Source organism: Lithobates pipiens, unplaced genomic scaffold (genome assembly GCF_037356315.1).
Source record: "Lithobates pipiens isolate NorthernLeopardFrog02 unplaced genomic scaffold, aLitPip1_a1.2 Scaffold_25, whole genome shotgun sequence".
Classification (NCBI taxonomy): domain Eukaryota; kingdom Metazoa; phylum Chordata; class Amphibia; order Anura; family Ranidae; genus Lithobates; species Lithobates pipiens.
Window position 1 is genome coordinate 184314298 of NW_027507787.1, and position 17417 is coordinate 184331714.

The 17417-nt window shown below is 40.7% G+C and overlaps 1 protein-coding gene across 3 annotated transcripts in view; it reads right to left on the reverse strand.

Moving 5' to 3' along the window:
- NEURL1 (neuralized E3 ubiquitin protein ligase 1) overlaps positions 1-17417 on the reverse strand; it is a 414759-nt gene that overhangs the window by 81127 nt on the left and 316215 nt on the right. For all 3 annotated transcript variants that reach the window (XM_077455266.1, XM_077455269.1, XM_077455268.1), the window contains 2 exons: positions 6212-6453; positions 985-1306 (listed from right to left, as the gene is read on the reverse strand). In XM_077455266.1, the coding sequence (XP_077311392.1) occupies positions 985-1306; positions 6212-6453 (564 nt within the window). The remainder of the gene's footprint in view (positions 1-984; positions 1307-6211; positions 6454-17417) is intronic.

A 17417-nucleotide genomic window follows, 5' to 3' on the forward strand; every position in this document is an offset into this window, starting at 1 on the left:
GAAGGTTTACAGTGCTGAGGAAGGGAGAAAAGGAGATCATCATTGAGATAAGATAAGGCTCTATACTTGTAAGTGTCACTCATTTGTGTCTCCCTGGCAGAGTTTGTCATCTCTCTTGCTTATCTTTTCTCCCTCCCTAATGTATGTTCACAGTGTCATAAAATAGAGAACAACTGAGCATGTGCAGAGTGAGGTGAGACAGTGGGGGTTATTTACGAAAGGCAAATCCACTTTGCACTGCAAGTGCACTTGAAAGTGCACTGAAAGTGCACAAGGAAGTGCAGTCGCTCTGAATCTAAGGGGTAGATCTGAAATGAGTTGAAGCTCTGCTGATTTTATCATCCAATCATGTGCAAGCTAAAATGCTGTTTTTTATTTTCCTTGTATGTCCCCCTTGGATATACAGCGACTGAACTTCCAAGTGCGCTTGCAGTGCAAAGTGGATTTTCCTTTAGTAAATAACCCCCAGTGTATTACTGGATTTTAAATGGTGTAGGTACATATTTTTGATGTTTTACATAGCTATACCTTCAAAAAGGGACCAGCAGGATTACATTTTCTGATCAAAGTTCAATTTTAAAGGAAGGCCCCACAATCTTCAGTCCAGCAGGGTCTGGGTACAGGTCTCCAAAACTATTGCTGAGAACATGCCAATATGGATAGCCTCATAAAGAGCTAAGCATGTAGATGAAAAAAAAAAAAAAAAGAGCAAAAAGAGAAAATGACTAGTAAATATAGTGAAACTTTTCTCAATTCAGAAAAGATGTCCATACTCTTGGGACATTATCAAAAAGCGTATGCATTATGGGAGTGGGAGGGGTCGTGCCTAGCTGGTCAATGCCTTTTTTGTTTGCCAATATCCAATTCTTCCTAAAGGCAAAAGGATAATCAATTTGCCTGTGAATACCTGATTCCTGTGTCCTTTAATGAACAATAAAGAAATAATCATTGCAAGTGCCTTTCAGCAAAGTAAAATATGCTTACCTAGTAGCTCTACACCTCGTGTGAGTCCATAAACATCAATTAAAGCCCAGAGAGGTTCTGTAGTCCGAACTCCACTGAAGAACAGCATGGCTCCAGAATCATTAACCCGATAAAACACTCGACCCTTTTTATCCACCCAAAAGGCTATGATGTTTCCTTCATTAGCAAACTCTTCAGGTAATGCCTTGGCCCAGAATCCACTTTGAGAGACGAGGTCAGGACAGGCATACTTGGGTAATGTGTCAGGATTAATCCGTGATGGATCTTTGGACGTGAATCCAAGCCTGAGAGCACCACTCCAACAGCATTGTTTTTTGGTTATCTGAAAAAGAAGTAGTAATTTTAAAAATTGTGTATACAAACTCAAGAGTTCAGAATTTGTCAAACACAACAAAGTGCAAAAAAGCAGTGACTATTCAAATGACAGTTTCTTTGTTAACAAGGGACTAGTGAAGGTTTACAGACTAGTGCTACAGAAGCGGAGACTGTTCCTGCAAAGCAAGTGTGTGAAAGCATTCACACAGGATTGAGCGGCTATCATAATGCATTTACCTTTCCTAGTGCTTCCAGTTTCATCGACAGCTGGTGCATGTCCTTACATTATAGTCTACTGGTAACAGACAAGCTCTACTCACATAATTTCATCTCAGATTACTGCTCACTTCCAGTTGCATCTCCAAGACAGGGGGTGAAGGGATATCTCCCCAGATGGGTACAGGCAGCAAAAATAATTGCCCTGTAGGGCTTAAAAACGTCCTTACTTTATTAAAACATAAATGTTTTGACTATATACACTTAAAGGGAATCTCTAAAACATATGCAATTGCTACACAAGCCATGTTGTAATTTAATGTTATTAAAAACCACCTTTTCTTTTCATTATTCAGTCGCTGTAATTTCTGTACAGTTCAATACAATATGGCAACCTATGGGTGTTCTGTACACTGTTAATGTACAGAATTCCCCCGGAAATGTAGTTTCCTGCTTGCATGATTATGAATAAATAGTAGTGCAAATCAAGTTGCCACCATCCCTATTTAAATACAAGATATACATATATGAACACATTTCCCTTGAGACTTTAAGGGTAATACATACAGAAATCCTACACCCAAACAGTTAAAATTGTACATCAACTTTATTCCTGATATGTAAAATACACTTTAAAATTTCCAAATTAGAATGACACCATACAGTCTATGTGCCCGGGCTTGAACCTGGGAGCTCTGCTGTGTCTTGCAATGACTATTCTCACTGAGCTATCTGAGATGCTTAACAGCACCCTGTCTGATCCATTGGCCAACCCTGCCTTGTGCCTTAACTTCTGCTAAACCTTGAACTCTTTGCTCCTCCCATGAACTTCTTGATTTAAGCCCTGTCTCTGTACTTCCTGTTTGCCAAGTTATTATGTGCTCTTCAGCCAGTATCTCACTCTAGTCTTCCCTGCTGCTGTCCATATTTTGCTACTGTTCATTATCGACCCTTGGCTTGTTCTCCAACTATGCTTCTTTTTGATCCCAACCTGCAACAACTTGTTACTGACCTTTGGCTTGTTTACCGACTACGCTTCCGTTTGATCCTTACCTGCTTATCCACTACTGAACCCAGACTTCTTCACTTTCTGATGGGGTGATCATGAGGACCGCGACCTGGTACTAACATGCAGCAAACTCCATCTACACCATCAGAAGCTCTAGTAAACAACGGTTAGTATTTAGACTCTGCACCTCAGGTCAGCCTATGTCATCCCCCAGGGTGACTGCCTGTGTACCTATCCTGCTGGTTTGTGGTAGTCGACCAACTGCTATAACAACTGGTCTTTGAGCCTGACCCCTGATCGTGACACTATGATCCGAAGGATATTTACATTTCTTCATGGTGTTTTATCCACACTGTCACCGGATCTGGACAGGATGATGCATTTTGGACAATCCTTCTTAAGGGGCATGAAAGGTACTGTATATCTACAATATAAATCAGCAATGTTTCAAGTATAACATAATTACTATGTAGCTTATTACAAAGGTATACCATACTTACATCACAGATGGCTTATTGTAAAATCTGTGATGCAAATATGGTATAGGATTTCTATCTGTGATGCCGTAAAGTCTCAAGGGAAAAGTGTTTGTATATGTATATCTTGCTTGTGTGATTAGTTCACTGATTTCCCCAGAAGTCTGCTTTAAGATACAAGTCATATTTAAGCATCCCCTGCAATAGGAATATCAGTTTTGGTGAGATACTCCCTAAATGCTTTTAAAGGGATGCAGACCCTGCAGCTTTTCTCAATAGAATACTGAGAGTGCACCAACTAGCTGATTATAATGAACTAGACCTTCCCATTTATATTCAGTCCAAATAGGACATAATGAAACAAACCGTGATTATTTCAGAGCAACAAAAACGTAGGAATTTGCTAAAAAAAAAAAAAAAGTTTGTTTAAATTCCTGAAATGTATATTGATCACTAAGAGGAAATTGTTCTTTTCTCAGAAGTATAGTTACTCTTTAAAATGTTTGATAAACTAAGAAAAAAAAAAGGATCCTGTTCCCTTAAAGCATGTTATACAGCACACTGCTTGTGCTGTGTCATTTGGTCCCCTGTAACACCTGAAATACCTGGCTGATCCTGCCAGTTTCTACCCTCCCCTCCAGTGGCAGCCAGTAGGAACGCCCCCTGGTCGGTTGGGTCTGAGGCACTTACGCCATCTATGGTGGGCAGGGCTTCCCTTGCTCAGTGGCGGCTTTACCTTCCCCTGGTCTCCATGGGCATCGCGGTGGCTTCCATTAACTCCCTCCTCTGCTGCCAATTGGGACTCTTCTCTTTTCAACCAATCGGAAAACGGGTCTCAGACCTGCTTCTGATTGGCCGGATTGAGGATCAGTGTTTCAATAGCATATATTAATTCGCTGTTGTAACACCTGGATGGGCTCCTGGCGCAATTCTCTGCGCCACAAGCCCACCCCATTTTGAACCTCTAATCAGGTGCTTCAAAAAAACACCCCGCCACTGTAATTCATGCGACCGGTGCTCTGACAGGGGCCAGATGCATGAATAGGGGGTGGAGATGTTCTGTCAAAATAGCAGCCATGGATAGAGCATGGGGGTGGTGGCTGTGGATAGAGGGGGAGGCGCTCAGGCATCTCTAATGGACGAGCCACCACTGCTCCCCTCTGTACGCTGACCACAATATATCAGAGCTGCTGAGCCCTGACACCGTGGTCAGTTTACGTGCCTCCATCATATACCACTATCGGCAGCTTTTTGTGTCTCCCTCTGTCCTCCTCCCCACTCCCCTCCCTGCCTGTCAGCTCTTACTAGCTCTGCTCTGCTCCTCTCCCTGCTGTTTCAAAATTATCTGACCTTTATATTATCGCCTGTCAGATAAAACGCTACATCGTAGTGCCCGTGCTTTATAAAAAAAAAAAAAAAGCTGATTTCTACCTGTTTTAACAGTGTCTTCCAGCGATGACATGACTCCAGGCTCTCTCCTCCTCTCCTCCCTGGCTGACGACAGCAGGGGAATCTCAGCCACGCCTCCTGGAGCTATCAGATGGGGAGAGCAGAGAGCCGGGAGTCACATGATCGCTGGAAGTTGCTGTTAAAATAGGTAGAAACCTGTTTTTTTTTAAATAAATAAAGCACAGTCACTAGGATACAGCTTTTTATCTGACAGAGGGGATGATATAAAGATGCAACAGTGGCTTAACTGCTACTTACATACTTGTGCAATGTGGGAACAATGTGGAAAATCATGTGCTTTCCCGCAGTGTAAAAAAAAGTGCATCTTTTTTGCAGGTGCTCAGCAATGCCATAAATACTTAATGGCACTCTACACATCTTATGCATGTGCGTGAAAACACATGTAATCAAATGAATGCACATTTCATCATGTTTTGTCTCTTTAAAATACTGCAAGTACTGGAAAAAAACTGTTTACAACACAGAGCATGAGTTGGATTGAAATCTCAAGCAGTGTTATCTGCTTGATAAAGGTGGCAATGCATATAATAATGACTACAAAAAGAAAAAGTCTCTCAGTACCTTCAAAAAACCCCAACACATTATGTTAAATCAAAAACATGGGTAAATGCTGAGACCATTCTTATTAAAGAACTCTTGTATTGTAACAATAATATGGGAGATCCCATTGCCAACTTGCTTCACTACCCAGTGATTCAATGGCATAGAACAAGCATTTAGATAGCTAGACATCAAATTTCACCATTAGTATAATTGCTAGGCATCAGTTCACTATGTAGTGAAATCAGGCTTAGGATGATAGCCCTAAAACAAGCAATTTTACAAATAATTTAGCAATGGAATCTCCCATATGTCTGTCCTCATAGGTCCACTTTAAGGCTTAAATAGTTTCACTTTTTTCCAAAAAGTATTACAGAATGTTTCTATAAGTTAAAGTTATAATGTAAAGGCAAAAGAGAACACTGCAAATATTTCCATTGTGTATTTAAAATGTCAAATGTTCTGCTGTATCATATACAGAAAAGTAGTGACAGCATCTCCTCTAGAAATTAAGTTTATTTTTGTAGGATAAGCAGCCAAGACAAAGATTTTGCATATAATTTGACTTGACAGACTATAGCCGCAGTCATTCTGGCGGGTCCAGATAGTCGTGTTCGATACGTAACCTTTCCCTCCATTTAAATGAAGGAAGCCAGGCGTGACGTTTCAGAACACTGAGCTGTCGAAGAGCACAGGGTTTTCTCAAAAAATAAATTGTGTACACTATTTTTCCCCTCTCTTGCAGATTTTATGAGCAGTAAAAAAGGGCTTGATGTATTTTCTTTCCTCATGCCAATTTATACAAAAAAAATTAAATATCCAAGTCAGACTGACATGAGAATGCTGTCAAAATATTTTTGCTGCAAATGTAATTTACTTGGAAGCTCAGTAATGGCATGACCCAATGGCAGAGGTTGGAAGACATCAGAGCTAGGATAAGTTGTTCTTACCAAGTATTTCAGTTAGATCAGTTAGATCTCGTGCATTTTTTTTCCGCCATGTGAAAAACATTTGAGCAGGTACACTAGTTTTTCAGAGATGGACAGAGTTAGAATCAAGATACTGATTGTATAAAAAAAAAACTGCCCGTTTCTGTATTTCTTGGTGTATGACTGACACATTCACATCTGTTTTTTGAGGATCTGGGTGTAAATGTAGTTTCCTTGCTACTCAATCTTGGGGAAACCAAACACACACTTACTTTAAGGCGGACTTGTTCATGGATAACCACTGGTCTGTTGCTGAAAGTGATAGCGTTGCAGAAGCTTGCCTGCCTCTTTACTGCTTTCTGTGTATTGTCCATCATAATCTGGGACCCCTTTGCATGGGGGTGGAAAAGGAGAGGGCTGATGACTAGTCTGCCACATTGTGGCATCGGCATGCAGTGCTTTTGCTTGTGATGACATCGATGAGATGATGCTGGAAATGTCCCACCTATAGAGTCTAAAAAAAAAGAAAGCAGCATGAGAAAAAAAATAAATCTAAATATACAGTAACTAAAAGACTGATTTTCATACAACAGTATATAACTGTTATCTGACATCGAAACATCTCAAAGCAGAGTGGGCATAGACAACAAATTATTTTGGGTTTCTTCAGAACCTTGCCCATTTTGCCTAATTCGGGCAACTATTCTATCGCTCTAGGGGCAGGCAAATACCCGCCGGTTAATTGCTCTTGGAGGAAAATTGATCAGACAAGTCACTACTTTCAGTCATATGTTTTCCACCTTGAGGTGAGCAACACAGAACATTTCTACCCTCACTGCTCTCCTCATCCCATTTCCTCTTTCTATAAATGTTCAATTTATCAACATCAGAAATAATGAACATTGGTCTCTCTCTCTCCAAAGTGTTTTTTCAGCGGCAGCAGGCAACACTGAGATATTTGGGAATGCATCCTACTACATGTCTGGCCAGTATACTTAAAATTAATTACAGTTCAATCTTACAGCAGATTTGTAAAGATATACCATCCTGGAGAAAAATCTGTTCATGGGTGGGGAGAATACTTATTTTAAAAATGTACTTCCTAGAATTCAACTTTTATCAGATACTGTCTATACAAATTCCATCTATACGATGGACAGTGGCTTAGCTATGCCTAATTTTAGGAGATACTCTATTGTTACTTTGTTGGCAAGCTTTATATACTGCAAATTAGATGAGAATACAAAAAATAATGCGTTGCTGTGAAAACATTCCTACATGTAATAGATCCTTTAGAACCGTTTCTGGTTACCTCTTTCCTCGCGCTTTTCTGCCTACAAGGTTGAGGCTACATCAGTGGGGCCTTCTCCATAAGGATCTCAAATGGAGTTCTAACGCACCCGTAATGCCCATTACTGGTCATAAGTGTCTCAAATGAAGCTAGAACTCACCATTAATACCTATTACGAATCATAAAATGTTTCCTCCATGTTTGAATAGGCTTTTTTTTTTTTAACTGGCACAAAGAATCTTATATTACAACATCATCCTTTTTTTTTTAAGGGTTATTCGCTGCTTTCTTTGGCAGATTTATAGGAAAGGTCATGATCTTTCCTAGGAGATTCATAGAGGTAAGGCCAGGTAAAGTATTTTATACATGCTCTTCTTGGACCTATCAAGGGGGTATCGGATAAAGGCCCTATAGAGGTTCTCCTAGCAGGGACTGCCTGCCCTGATCATGTTCTTTCTTGAAACGTATCATACTATCCTAAAATTAGAGATGCCAACTTTTCCAGGCTATTTGGGAAAATTAGAAAATCAAACATTTTAAATACTAAAGTTATGTCACACCTCCTCCTTAAGACCAAATTGAATACCCCTTGAGTGGACCTTCTCCATAAGTATAAAATATGAGGAACTGAATTTTAAACTGACCAAATGCACGTTACCTCCCCCATCAAGTACAGAGTGTTGGAGAGGATGTGAGGACACACTGCACATATTGGTCTGAAGTGGCAAATGTAAAATGTATCCCTGGTGACGCTATCCCCCTGGACCCCTGGGTATTTATTCATGACTAATGTTTCATTTAAAGACTATCATAATAGTTTAATTCCTCATTTATTAAATCCAGCAAAGAACAATGGGGTTGATTTACTAAACGCAAATCCACTTTGTACTACCAGTGCACTTGGAAATGCAGTCTCTGTAAATCTAAGGGGAAGATCTGAAATGAGGGGAAGCTCTGCTGATTTTATCATCCAGTCATGTACAAGCAAAAATGCTGTTTTTTCATTTTCCTTGCATGTCCCCTCTCAGATCTACAGCGAATGCACTTCCAAGTGCACTTGCAGTGCACTTGTATTGCAAAGTGGATTTGCCTTTAGTAAATAAACCCCAATGTGTCTTCACATTGAAAATCATCATAAGTAGACATGTGCACACTGAAATATTTAGTTTCGGAATTTCAGTTTTTTTAATCCGAAAAATACATTTATTTAGTTATACCTGAAATAAATTGTATTTATGTTGTTTAGTTAAAAATGCATTTGAATGAAAATCTGAATTAATTAAAGGTTGAATCTGTCATTTGAAGGCTTATGGTGTCTGTCGGATGTTCTAAGAAGATTCGACGAAGCAGCTAAACTGTACGATGCCGCGATCATACATTTCCGGTCAAATGCTCTGCTCACAAGCTATTCTAATGTTTGACTAGCAATAATTATAATTATTAATTATTATTACTAGTCAATCAACATTAGAATTTTTCTATAGCCTATGGGCAAAGCACAATATAAAAATATAATGGATACGAAAATAAAGCATTTTTTTATTTCGGATCTTTCGAATTTTGGATTCTACTCGTTTGTTATAGTTTTGTTAAAACGATAACGAAAATCCCTGAAATTCAGACAAAAATGCATTCGGACCATAACGAATGCACATGTCTAATCATTAGCATGGTCTATTATGTCTTGGTTTAACCACTTGGGATCCGCGCTATTGCCAAATGACGGCATTAGCGCGGACCTACTTTTCCGGGACTACGTCTATTGACGTCGTCCCGCGCATGAGCGGCCTGCGCGCCCCCTGAGGGGCGCGCGCGGCGCGCTCTGTGATCGGTGAGTCCATGAGACTCGCCTGATCACTGATCCGTGCAAGGGGTCGATCCCGACCCCTTATCACGTGATCAGCTGTCAGCCAATGACAGCTGATCATGTGATAGAACGGAGCCGGTAATCGGCTATTATTCCTCCTTATTATTCCTGACAGCGCGAGGAGAAAAAAAAAAAGCCGATCACCGGCGGCCGTGATCGGGACATCAGTCCCGATCACGGCCAGCAATACAAGCGACCACCTGCCCCCTGCCAGTGCCCACCTGCCCCCTGCAGTGCCATCCTGAATAAAAGTAAGTGCCCCCCGTCAGTGCCACCCAGCAGTGCCAATAGTGCCCACAGTGCCACCCACAGTGCCACCCAGCAGTGCCACCCACAGTGCCCACAATCTGCCTCAAAGGTGCTGCACCCCAGTGCCGCCCATCAGTGCCCAGCAGTGCCGCCCATCAGTGCCCAGCAGTGCCACCTATCAGAGCCACCTATCAGTGCCACCTATCAGTGCCCATCAGTCCCATCTATCAGTGGTACCTATCAGTGCCCATCCGTGCCACCCATCCGTGCCACTTATCCGTGCCACCCATCCGTGCCATCTTATCTGTGCCCATCTTTGCCCATCGGTGCCGCCTTATCTGTGCCTATTAGTGCCGCCTTAACTATGCCTATCAGTGCCCACCAGTGCAGCCTATCAGTGCCCACCAATGCAGCCTATCAGTGCCCACCAATGCAGCCCATCAGTGCCCACCAATGCAGCCTATCAGTGCCGCCTAATCAGCGCACTTCAATGAAGGAGAAAAATTACCCGTTTGCAAAATTTTATAACAAACTATTAAAACATGATTTTTTGCATCTTTTTTTGTTTGTTTAGCAAAAAATAAAACTCCGAGCTGTAACTAAATACCACCAAAAGAAAGCTCTATTTGTGGGAAAAAAATGATAAAAATTTCATTTGGGTACAGTGTTGTATGCCCGCACAATTGTCATTCAAAGTGCATCAGCGCTGAAAGCTGAAAATTGGTCTGGGACTGAGGGGGGTTTAAGTGCCCAGTAAGCAAGTGGTTAATTAGATAGATCATATAATGTTTCTGGAGGAATTACCAGTGTAACCAACATACTTTGATTTGCAGTATATGGGGTGCCTGGAGAACTTTTAAAACTTCTAAATAATATGTGCAGGTTTCTAGCTCACAGAATGAAAAATCTAACAAATTAAAAGCGGACTTCCACCCATAAATGGAACTTCCACTGATCGGATTCCTGCGGTGCCATGCGATTTAGTGCCCGCAAATGCACTGCATTCTTGGTGCTGTTGAAACCCACATGCAGATTTCAAGGGGAATGCATTTAACACTTTGCATTCTGGTGTGAACTGGCCCAAAAACCTTAAAAAAAACTAAACACTATTATAACATCTTTTTATTATTTTACCCAAAATTATTTCTGTTTCCTGTCGATACAACAAAAACGATAGCCATCAATGGTAGGCCATGAGAACAATTGGCTTTACAGTCCAGTTTGGGGCAGGCAGGCTGAATTATCCATCAAATTTATTTAAAACAGTGAGCTTTCTGCACTTCAGGCCAAATGCCCGCTCACCAGCTACAACCATTTTTATCTGTACTACAGACCAAAGAATGCAAGAGGGGGAGTGAGACTTCTGTGTCAGTGCAAATAAAGAAAGTTTCCAATTCTGGCTTGGCAGTGCTAGGGACTCCAATACCAACAGCTCCTCAATGAAAGATCTAAGAGGTATTAAAAGGTCTTTCCATAATTAACCCCTTTTCACCTGTAATCTGTTCATTAAGGTCCCCTGTCATGATTCCCTGTGGCAGGTATATATAACATTCTTCCCTTTGATAAAGATTTTCGCAGCTGCTGGCTCTAACAGTAAAGAACCCTTACTCAGTTTAAGGTTAAAGCACTTCTTATCCAACTTCATTGAGTGGCTTCATGTCTTCCTAAGAGACCTAAGACTGAACAGTTTTCTCCCTGTCCTAAAAAATCACCATTTAGATATCTGTATATTGTGACCATATCTCATCTAACCCCTTGAAGCCAGTGCCATCCGGCAATTTAAGGGGTTTAGGATCATGTGGCCACCGTGCTTGGCTGTCACGGCAGTCACATGATCAAAAAGCTCCCAACTGCAAGCGTGAGCCACTGGTAACCGACAGGGTGTGTGTTTTTGGCACAGCTGTGTTTGCACTAATGCACGCAAATATGCAGCCACTTGGCTCCAAGGCCCGCCAAGAGACCATATATTTGCGTGTGGCTGGCACGAAGAGGTTAAGCTTCTTTTCTCCTGGGAGAACAAGTTTAAGGTTTGTAGTCATTCCTCATAACTGAGGTCCTCCAGCTCCCCTTAATAGCTTTGATGCCATTCTGTGGATCCTCTCCAGTTTCAGTACAGCTTTCTTGAGAGTCAATATAAAAAAAAAAAAATACTCCTGCGCTCAAGAGATGGCCTTACGGTAGATTAAAAAAGTGGATCTTCACCAATCAATCCACCACATCAGCTGTGCCGCCACTCTCAACAGGTCAGGGGAAACCCAGAAGAAACTCTAATGCCACATACAGACGATCAGACATTCCAACAACAAAACCGTGGATTTTTGTTTGAAGGGTGTTGGCTTCAACTTGTCTTGCATACACACGGTTACACAAATGTTGACCATCAATGACATACAAGACGTACGTGATATCTCCATTATAAACGCTAGTTTTACAAGACCGAGTGCTTCTAGCTCGTACTTGATTCCGATCATGCATGGACTTTTGTGCGACGGACTCGTGTACACACGATTGGAAAGTCAGACAACAAACATTTGTTGGCGGAAAATTTAAGAACCTACTAGCCAACATTTGTTGGCGGAAAGTCCGACAACAAATGTCCGATGGAGCATACATACGGTCAGACATATCACCAACAAGCTCCCATCCAACATTTCCCGTCAGAAAATCTGATCATGTGTACGCAGCATAAGGCTACTTTCACACTGGGGCGGTGCAGATGCTTTTTAGGCGGTAGCCTGAATTTTTTAACCTCCAAGAAGGCGTTAAAAGCACCCGTGACACAGCGCTTTGGAAGCGGTGCCCATTCATTCCAATGGGCAGGAGCGGTGTGGGAGCACCGCCCCAAAGATGCTGCTTGCAGGACTTTTTTTCCCGTCCTGCAAGCGCACCACCCCAGTGTGCAAGCACTGAGGCTTTCACCCTGGAGTGGCTTGACAGGCAGTTTTCAGGTGCTATTTTTAGCGCTATGAGGCCTGAAAACTGCATTAAGTGCGAAAGGGGTCTTAAAGGAATAAGGAACAGAGGGCGCACCAGCCTTGTGCATTACCTTTGCGACACTGAAGTTTATTAAAGGATAAAAATGCATACTCACAAACGAGTGATAAAATCATAGATGGATACGCAGATAGTATAAAGTCCATAATTTATATCATCTAGCAAGATCTGCTAGTGAACAGTGGTGGGATGTAGAGTCTTTGGACTGAGCAATGAGCATTATCTTGGGTACAGTATTTCAGACAAAGTTTTTATAGAAGTGTAAAAAACGAAATAAATAGATTTAATGTAAAGATAAAATCATAACAAATGTGTAATAACAGTATGATGTGGAAATGAGATTGGAAATGAGATTGTCTTTACTAATGTTCCTAGGGGGCACTCAGACATATTGCTGTGAGTAGGGGAAGGTTCAGTAAACCATCTAAGGAATCCTATTCTTTTCCACTTGCACTGTGTTCAACTGGTAAGCGGATCATGCAAACTGTCAGATGGCAGATAAAGAATACTCTTTGTATACAGTAAGATGAGTAGTAAAGAAACACCAGAGTTGGAATTAGAGATATCACATTTGGAATCTTGGATCTTCCCTGTTTTCCATTTTACACGTGGAAGGATGGGGAAACGCCACAATTCCTGACAGTATGAATATTTTCAAATGACATTCCAAAATTCCACACCATTCTAATTGACCAGCCATGTGCTTGTTAAAAATATAACGTCCTGCAGAGCATAGAAAGAAATGGAAAATCAATCTCCTGTTTAAGAGTGGTGCACGCTCTGAAAGAATGACAGGAAGGTCTTCCTCCCACATAACATCAATCTAGGATCCCCCATCTGCACGCTCCTCACTATGTAAATATTTCCTATACACATTTTTCATCTTGTTGCCTGCCTTCTAGAGCCAAATATTTCTTTATTACTAACAATGACCACGTGAACTTTTGCAGATTCTGATGTGCCCTTTTCATATGGAGAAACAGCTCTAATTTCTAGACGCCTATCTCAAGAAACTAATGTGCTAAACTGCATCCTGTACATAGGCACGACCATATGTACACCTGCTCACCGAGTGAATCTGTCACCAATATTCACACTTTGTTTCAATGTTTTGCTGATAAGTGTCCCTCGTTCCCATCTTAAAAAATTGGGAGGTATGAATAGGGTACAGGTGGCCGTAGCTAAATCACATTATTATTTTGAGTAAAAAAAAAAAAAAAAAAAAAAAGAAAGAAGTACATCTTTCTCACCATTACACAACAAACAATCGCTTCTCTAACATTACCTAGTAAATTTGTGTCATTTTTACAGTGGAGACCAACTAGCAATTTGAATGGACTATCTATAATATATAATCTGATCAATTTTATTTTTTCACCAAAATAAGGTTGAATTATCTTATTTATTAGCATGGACTCATTTTATAGCGCAAATTGATATTGGGAATCATATACAGGACAAAAGATCATTCTGCTAGTGGCCTCTCTATATCAGGCCATGTCATTTAGGACTTTGCAGAGCTGAAATAAGAACAACTAAGCTTCAATTTAAATGAGCTAAATACATTTCAGGTGTATCAAAAAAAAAAAAAAAAGTGTGTAAAGTCTGAGGGGTGGTTCACACCAGAATGCATTGTGGGATAGGTGCGTTCCATTCATGATTCCTGCACCACGTTCAAAATTTACTGCCTTGGCAATCTGCTGCGAATGCCAGTATGTTGTTAATGGCACAATTGCAGTGCTTTTGCATGCATGAGATTGCAGTACCATGCGATTTTGTGTAGCAATTTTTTCAAAAGTAGTGCGTGGACTACTTTTAGCGTGATCCAGTGTGATTTCAGCCCATTCACTGTAGGGGAACACACATGAATCGCACAAGAAGGCGTTCCTCATTCCTGTGCAATTCTGGTGTGAACCAGCTATTACAGTTTGTTTTATTTAAGTATCAACCAGAGAGTAGAAATGTCTGTCCCCTGGTCTGTACTGGTCCCACACATACTCTGCACAGGCAAAAGCCAGAACTCTCCAATCAGTGTGTGTGTGTGTGTGTGTGTGGGGGGGGGGGCATTAGCTTTGTTGGTTGCCAAACTATAGGTCTATAGGATTCAGCAGGATGTTGTTGGTCCTTTGCAAAGAGACCACTGCTTCCACATAGAGAGCTAGAGTCCCACTTATCAGAAGACAGTAAACCTTTCTACTCAGGCTCTGATTGCTTTAGAAAACTCCTTGCAGCTTCACAGCCAGCTTCCCACAGTGCATGCATAGCTGCAATGCACTTTGCAAATGGTACCCAATCCCACCTACCAAAAAAAATACCAAAAGTTGAAGACCGGAGGTGGTGGGGGGGGGGGCGGGATGGTCGGACGGGAAACAAAAAAGTGGAACTTCCCCTTTGGCTTGAGAAGGTCACGTGACGAGTCGGTGGTGTCACTTCCGGTGTGTTGTAAACATTTAGAAGAAACAGTGAGGATGCGAGCGCTCTAAAATATTTATACGAAGCAATTTTACAAGTCATGTGAGTGGGCACTTCTTTGTATGTTTAAATAAACTATACTTATATCAGCATTGTTGCGCTATGAATTTCTCTCATTCACTTTCAGAGGCATACTGTGGAGTGGTCCCTGAGGTGTCTGGAGAGGAGTGTGTAGATCCAGGACAAAGCTGATTTCCCCATCTGGGACTATTCAGGATCACACACACACACACACACACACACTAATATTATATATATATTATTATTATCGATTTATATAGCGCCAACCGTTTATATATATATTTGGACTTTTTTCCTGATTATCAAGTTTTTTATGTTTGTTATGTGTTATTATCATCAATATATAATCTTTAGTAATTTAACACTCTAGTGAAGAATTTAATCAATCCTTTATTGTGTGTATTTTCACTATTTTAAGTAAACCACATAATATATAATCTTTTTCACTTATTGGATTAGCGCACCATTAATTTGGTTATGTTCAGTACTGCGTGTTCACTTTACAAAGTGAATTTTCACTTCACTTTGTGGATAAGAGGGAAGCTATTCTTACGTCCATTATCCAACCATTTGCGAGCATGAATCAATTTTTTTTCCTGCATATAATTATTTTTTTTTATATGCAAAATTAATTTTCACCATATTCACTAAGCTAAGTGACGATTCCACTGCAAAGTAAAAATTAACTTTGCAAAGTGAACACACTCTACTCTTTAAGTAAATCAGCCCCTATACGTTCCCTGTAATGTGACTGTTGTTATAACAGCCAACTTATCAGCACTTAAGCACTTGAATGAAGTTATTATTATGATAAATTATTTGCACTGAGAAAACATTGAGGTGGTAGAGAGCAGAAAGAACTGACCTTGAACACAAAAGAACTATTTACGTCACTTTTATAAATTGCAGGGCAGAATAAACAGCAATTCACTTGGGTTAGGTAGCAGCAGAGATGGATAAGACACGGATGAATCACCAGAAAATCTATATCATAATGCCTTGTATTAACCCTGTCATACAGATAGCCAGTCTGCATGGAGAAGTAATGGAATAAGTAATGAATTTGTAATGTTCTCTTTAGAATTTCTCCTACAACAGATGTGTTAAAACATATAGGTATTAAAATGTACATTACACTCATTCCATTGTTGAACATGGCCAATACTGAATTGCTATAATTCTCATTTTCATATACGACTGTCTCACTAGAAAACTCCATATACTCATTATACATATCTTTTTCATGACTCTGTAACGGAGCATGTGAAAATGCAAGACAGTGGGGTTGATTTACTAAGCTGGAGAGTGCAAAATCTGGTGCAGATCTGCATAGAAACCAATCAGCTTCCATTTTTTTTGTCAAAGCTTAATTGAACAACATAAAGTTGGAAGCGGATACAATGGACAGGTCCTCAACTCCTTTATGGAGATTCAGACGGAGTTCGGCATACCACGCACTGATTTTTTTAAATACCTTTAACTGAGGCATCCATTACATATGCAGTCCAGACTTACGTCTAACTGATCATGCTGCTGTGTAATTAATCCTAATGGAAAGTGAAGAAAAAGGTATGATTTCTAGAGGATATGGCATCTTGCTTAATGCACTCCAGGATTCTGCCAAATTACCATGCAGGCGCAAATGGGAGGAGGATCTGGGACCGCTGGATGGAGAAACGTGGAATCTTTGCCTCGTCCTCTGCCCCTTTGATCTCAGTGTCGGCCTCCCAGAAATTGTCACACCTGTACTTGCTACACAGAGTCTGTAGAACTTCATGGTTGGGGCCCCATGGATACTCCCTTATGCCCAAAATGTATGAGGGACCATGGCGACCTCCTACACATGTTCTGGAAATGCCCAAAACTTTTTCGGTATTGGACTGGAATTCTCAAGGTCATTTCGCAACTATTCACGGATGTCATTCCAAAAACTCCAGCTGTGTGCCTGTTGGGTGCCCTAGAGGAGGAGACACTGACTCCCGCTGCTCACATGGCGATAATCAGCCAACTTTATGTAGCGCGTAAACTCATTGCGCAATTATGGATCACTCCCAGAGTCCCCACCAGGCAATAATAGATCGAACAAGTGAATAAAATGTTAATGAGAGAAAAGTTGACCTACCAACACAGAAATGTACCCCGCAAATTTTACACATTGTGGCAAGAGTGGTTGGAAGTTCCAGGTTTAGCACCCCACCAGCTAGTCAAATTTAGATTATTACAAGGATAAGAACTGGCTAGATCGAAAACCCCTGGTCTGGAATGTAACTATTCAATTTTTGCACAACAAAGTAGACACAGATGAGTGAGTTATCTTATCAGATTGGGCAAGCTTTTGGGGGTTCAGGAGACAGGTCTAATCTGATAATTTATGGTAGATGGGTGTTCTGAATGTTATAATGTTACCCCTTATTTTTTATTTTTTATATGTTTATACTTGATGCACTCAGCCAATGGAAATGTAGGACTTTTATAGAACTGTCAAATGTGGACTATATCAATATATATGTCGGATGTTAAAAGTACTGCTATGCGTTGGCTTCATATCATTGTTCTTGACATGTACTGATTCAAGTTTCAATAA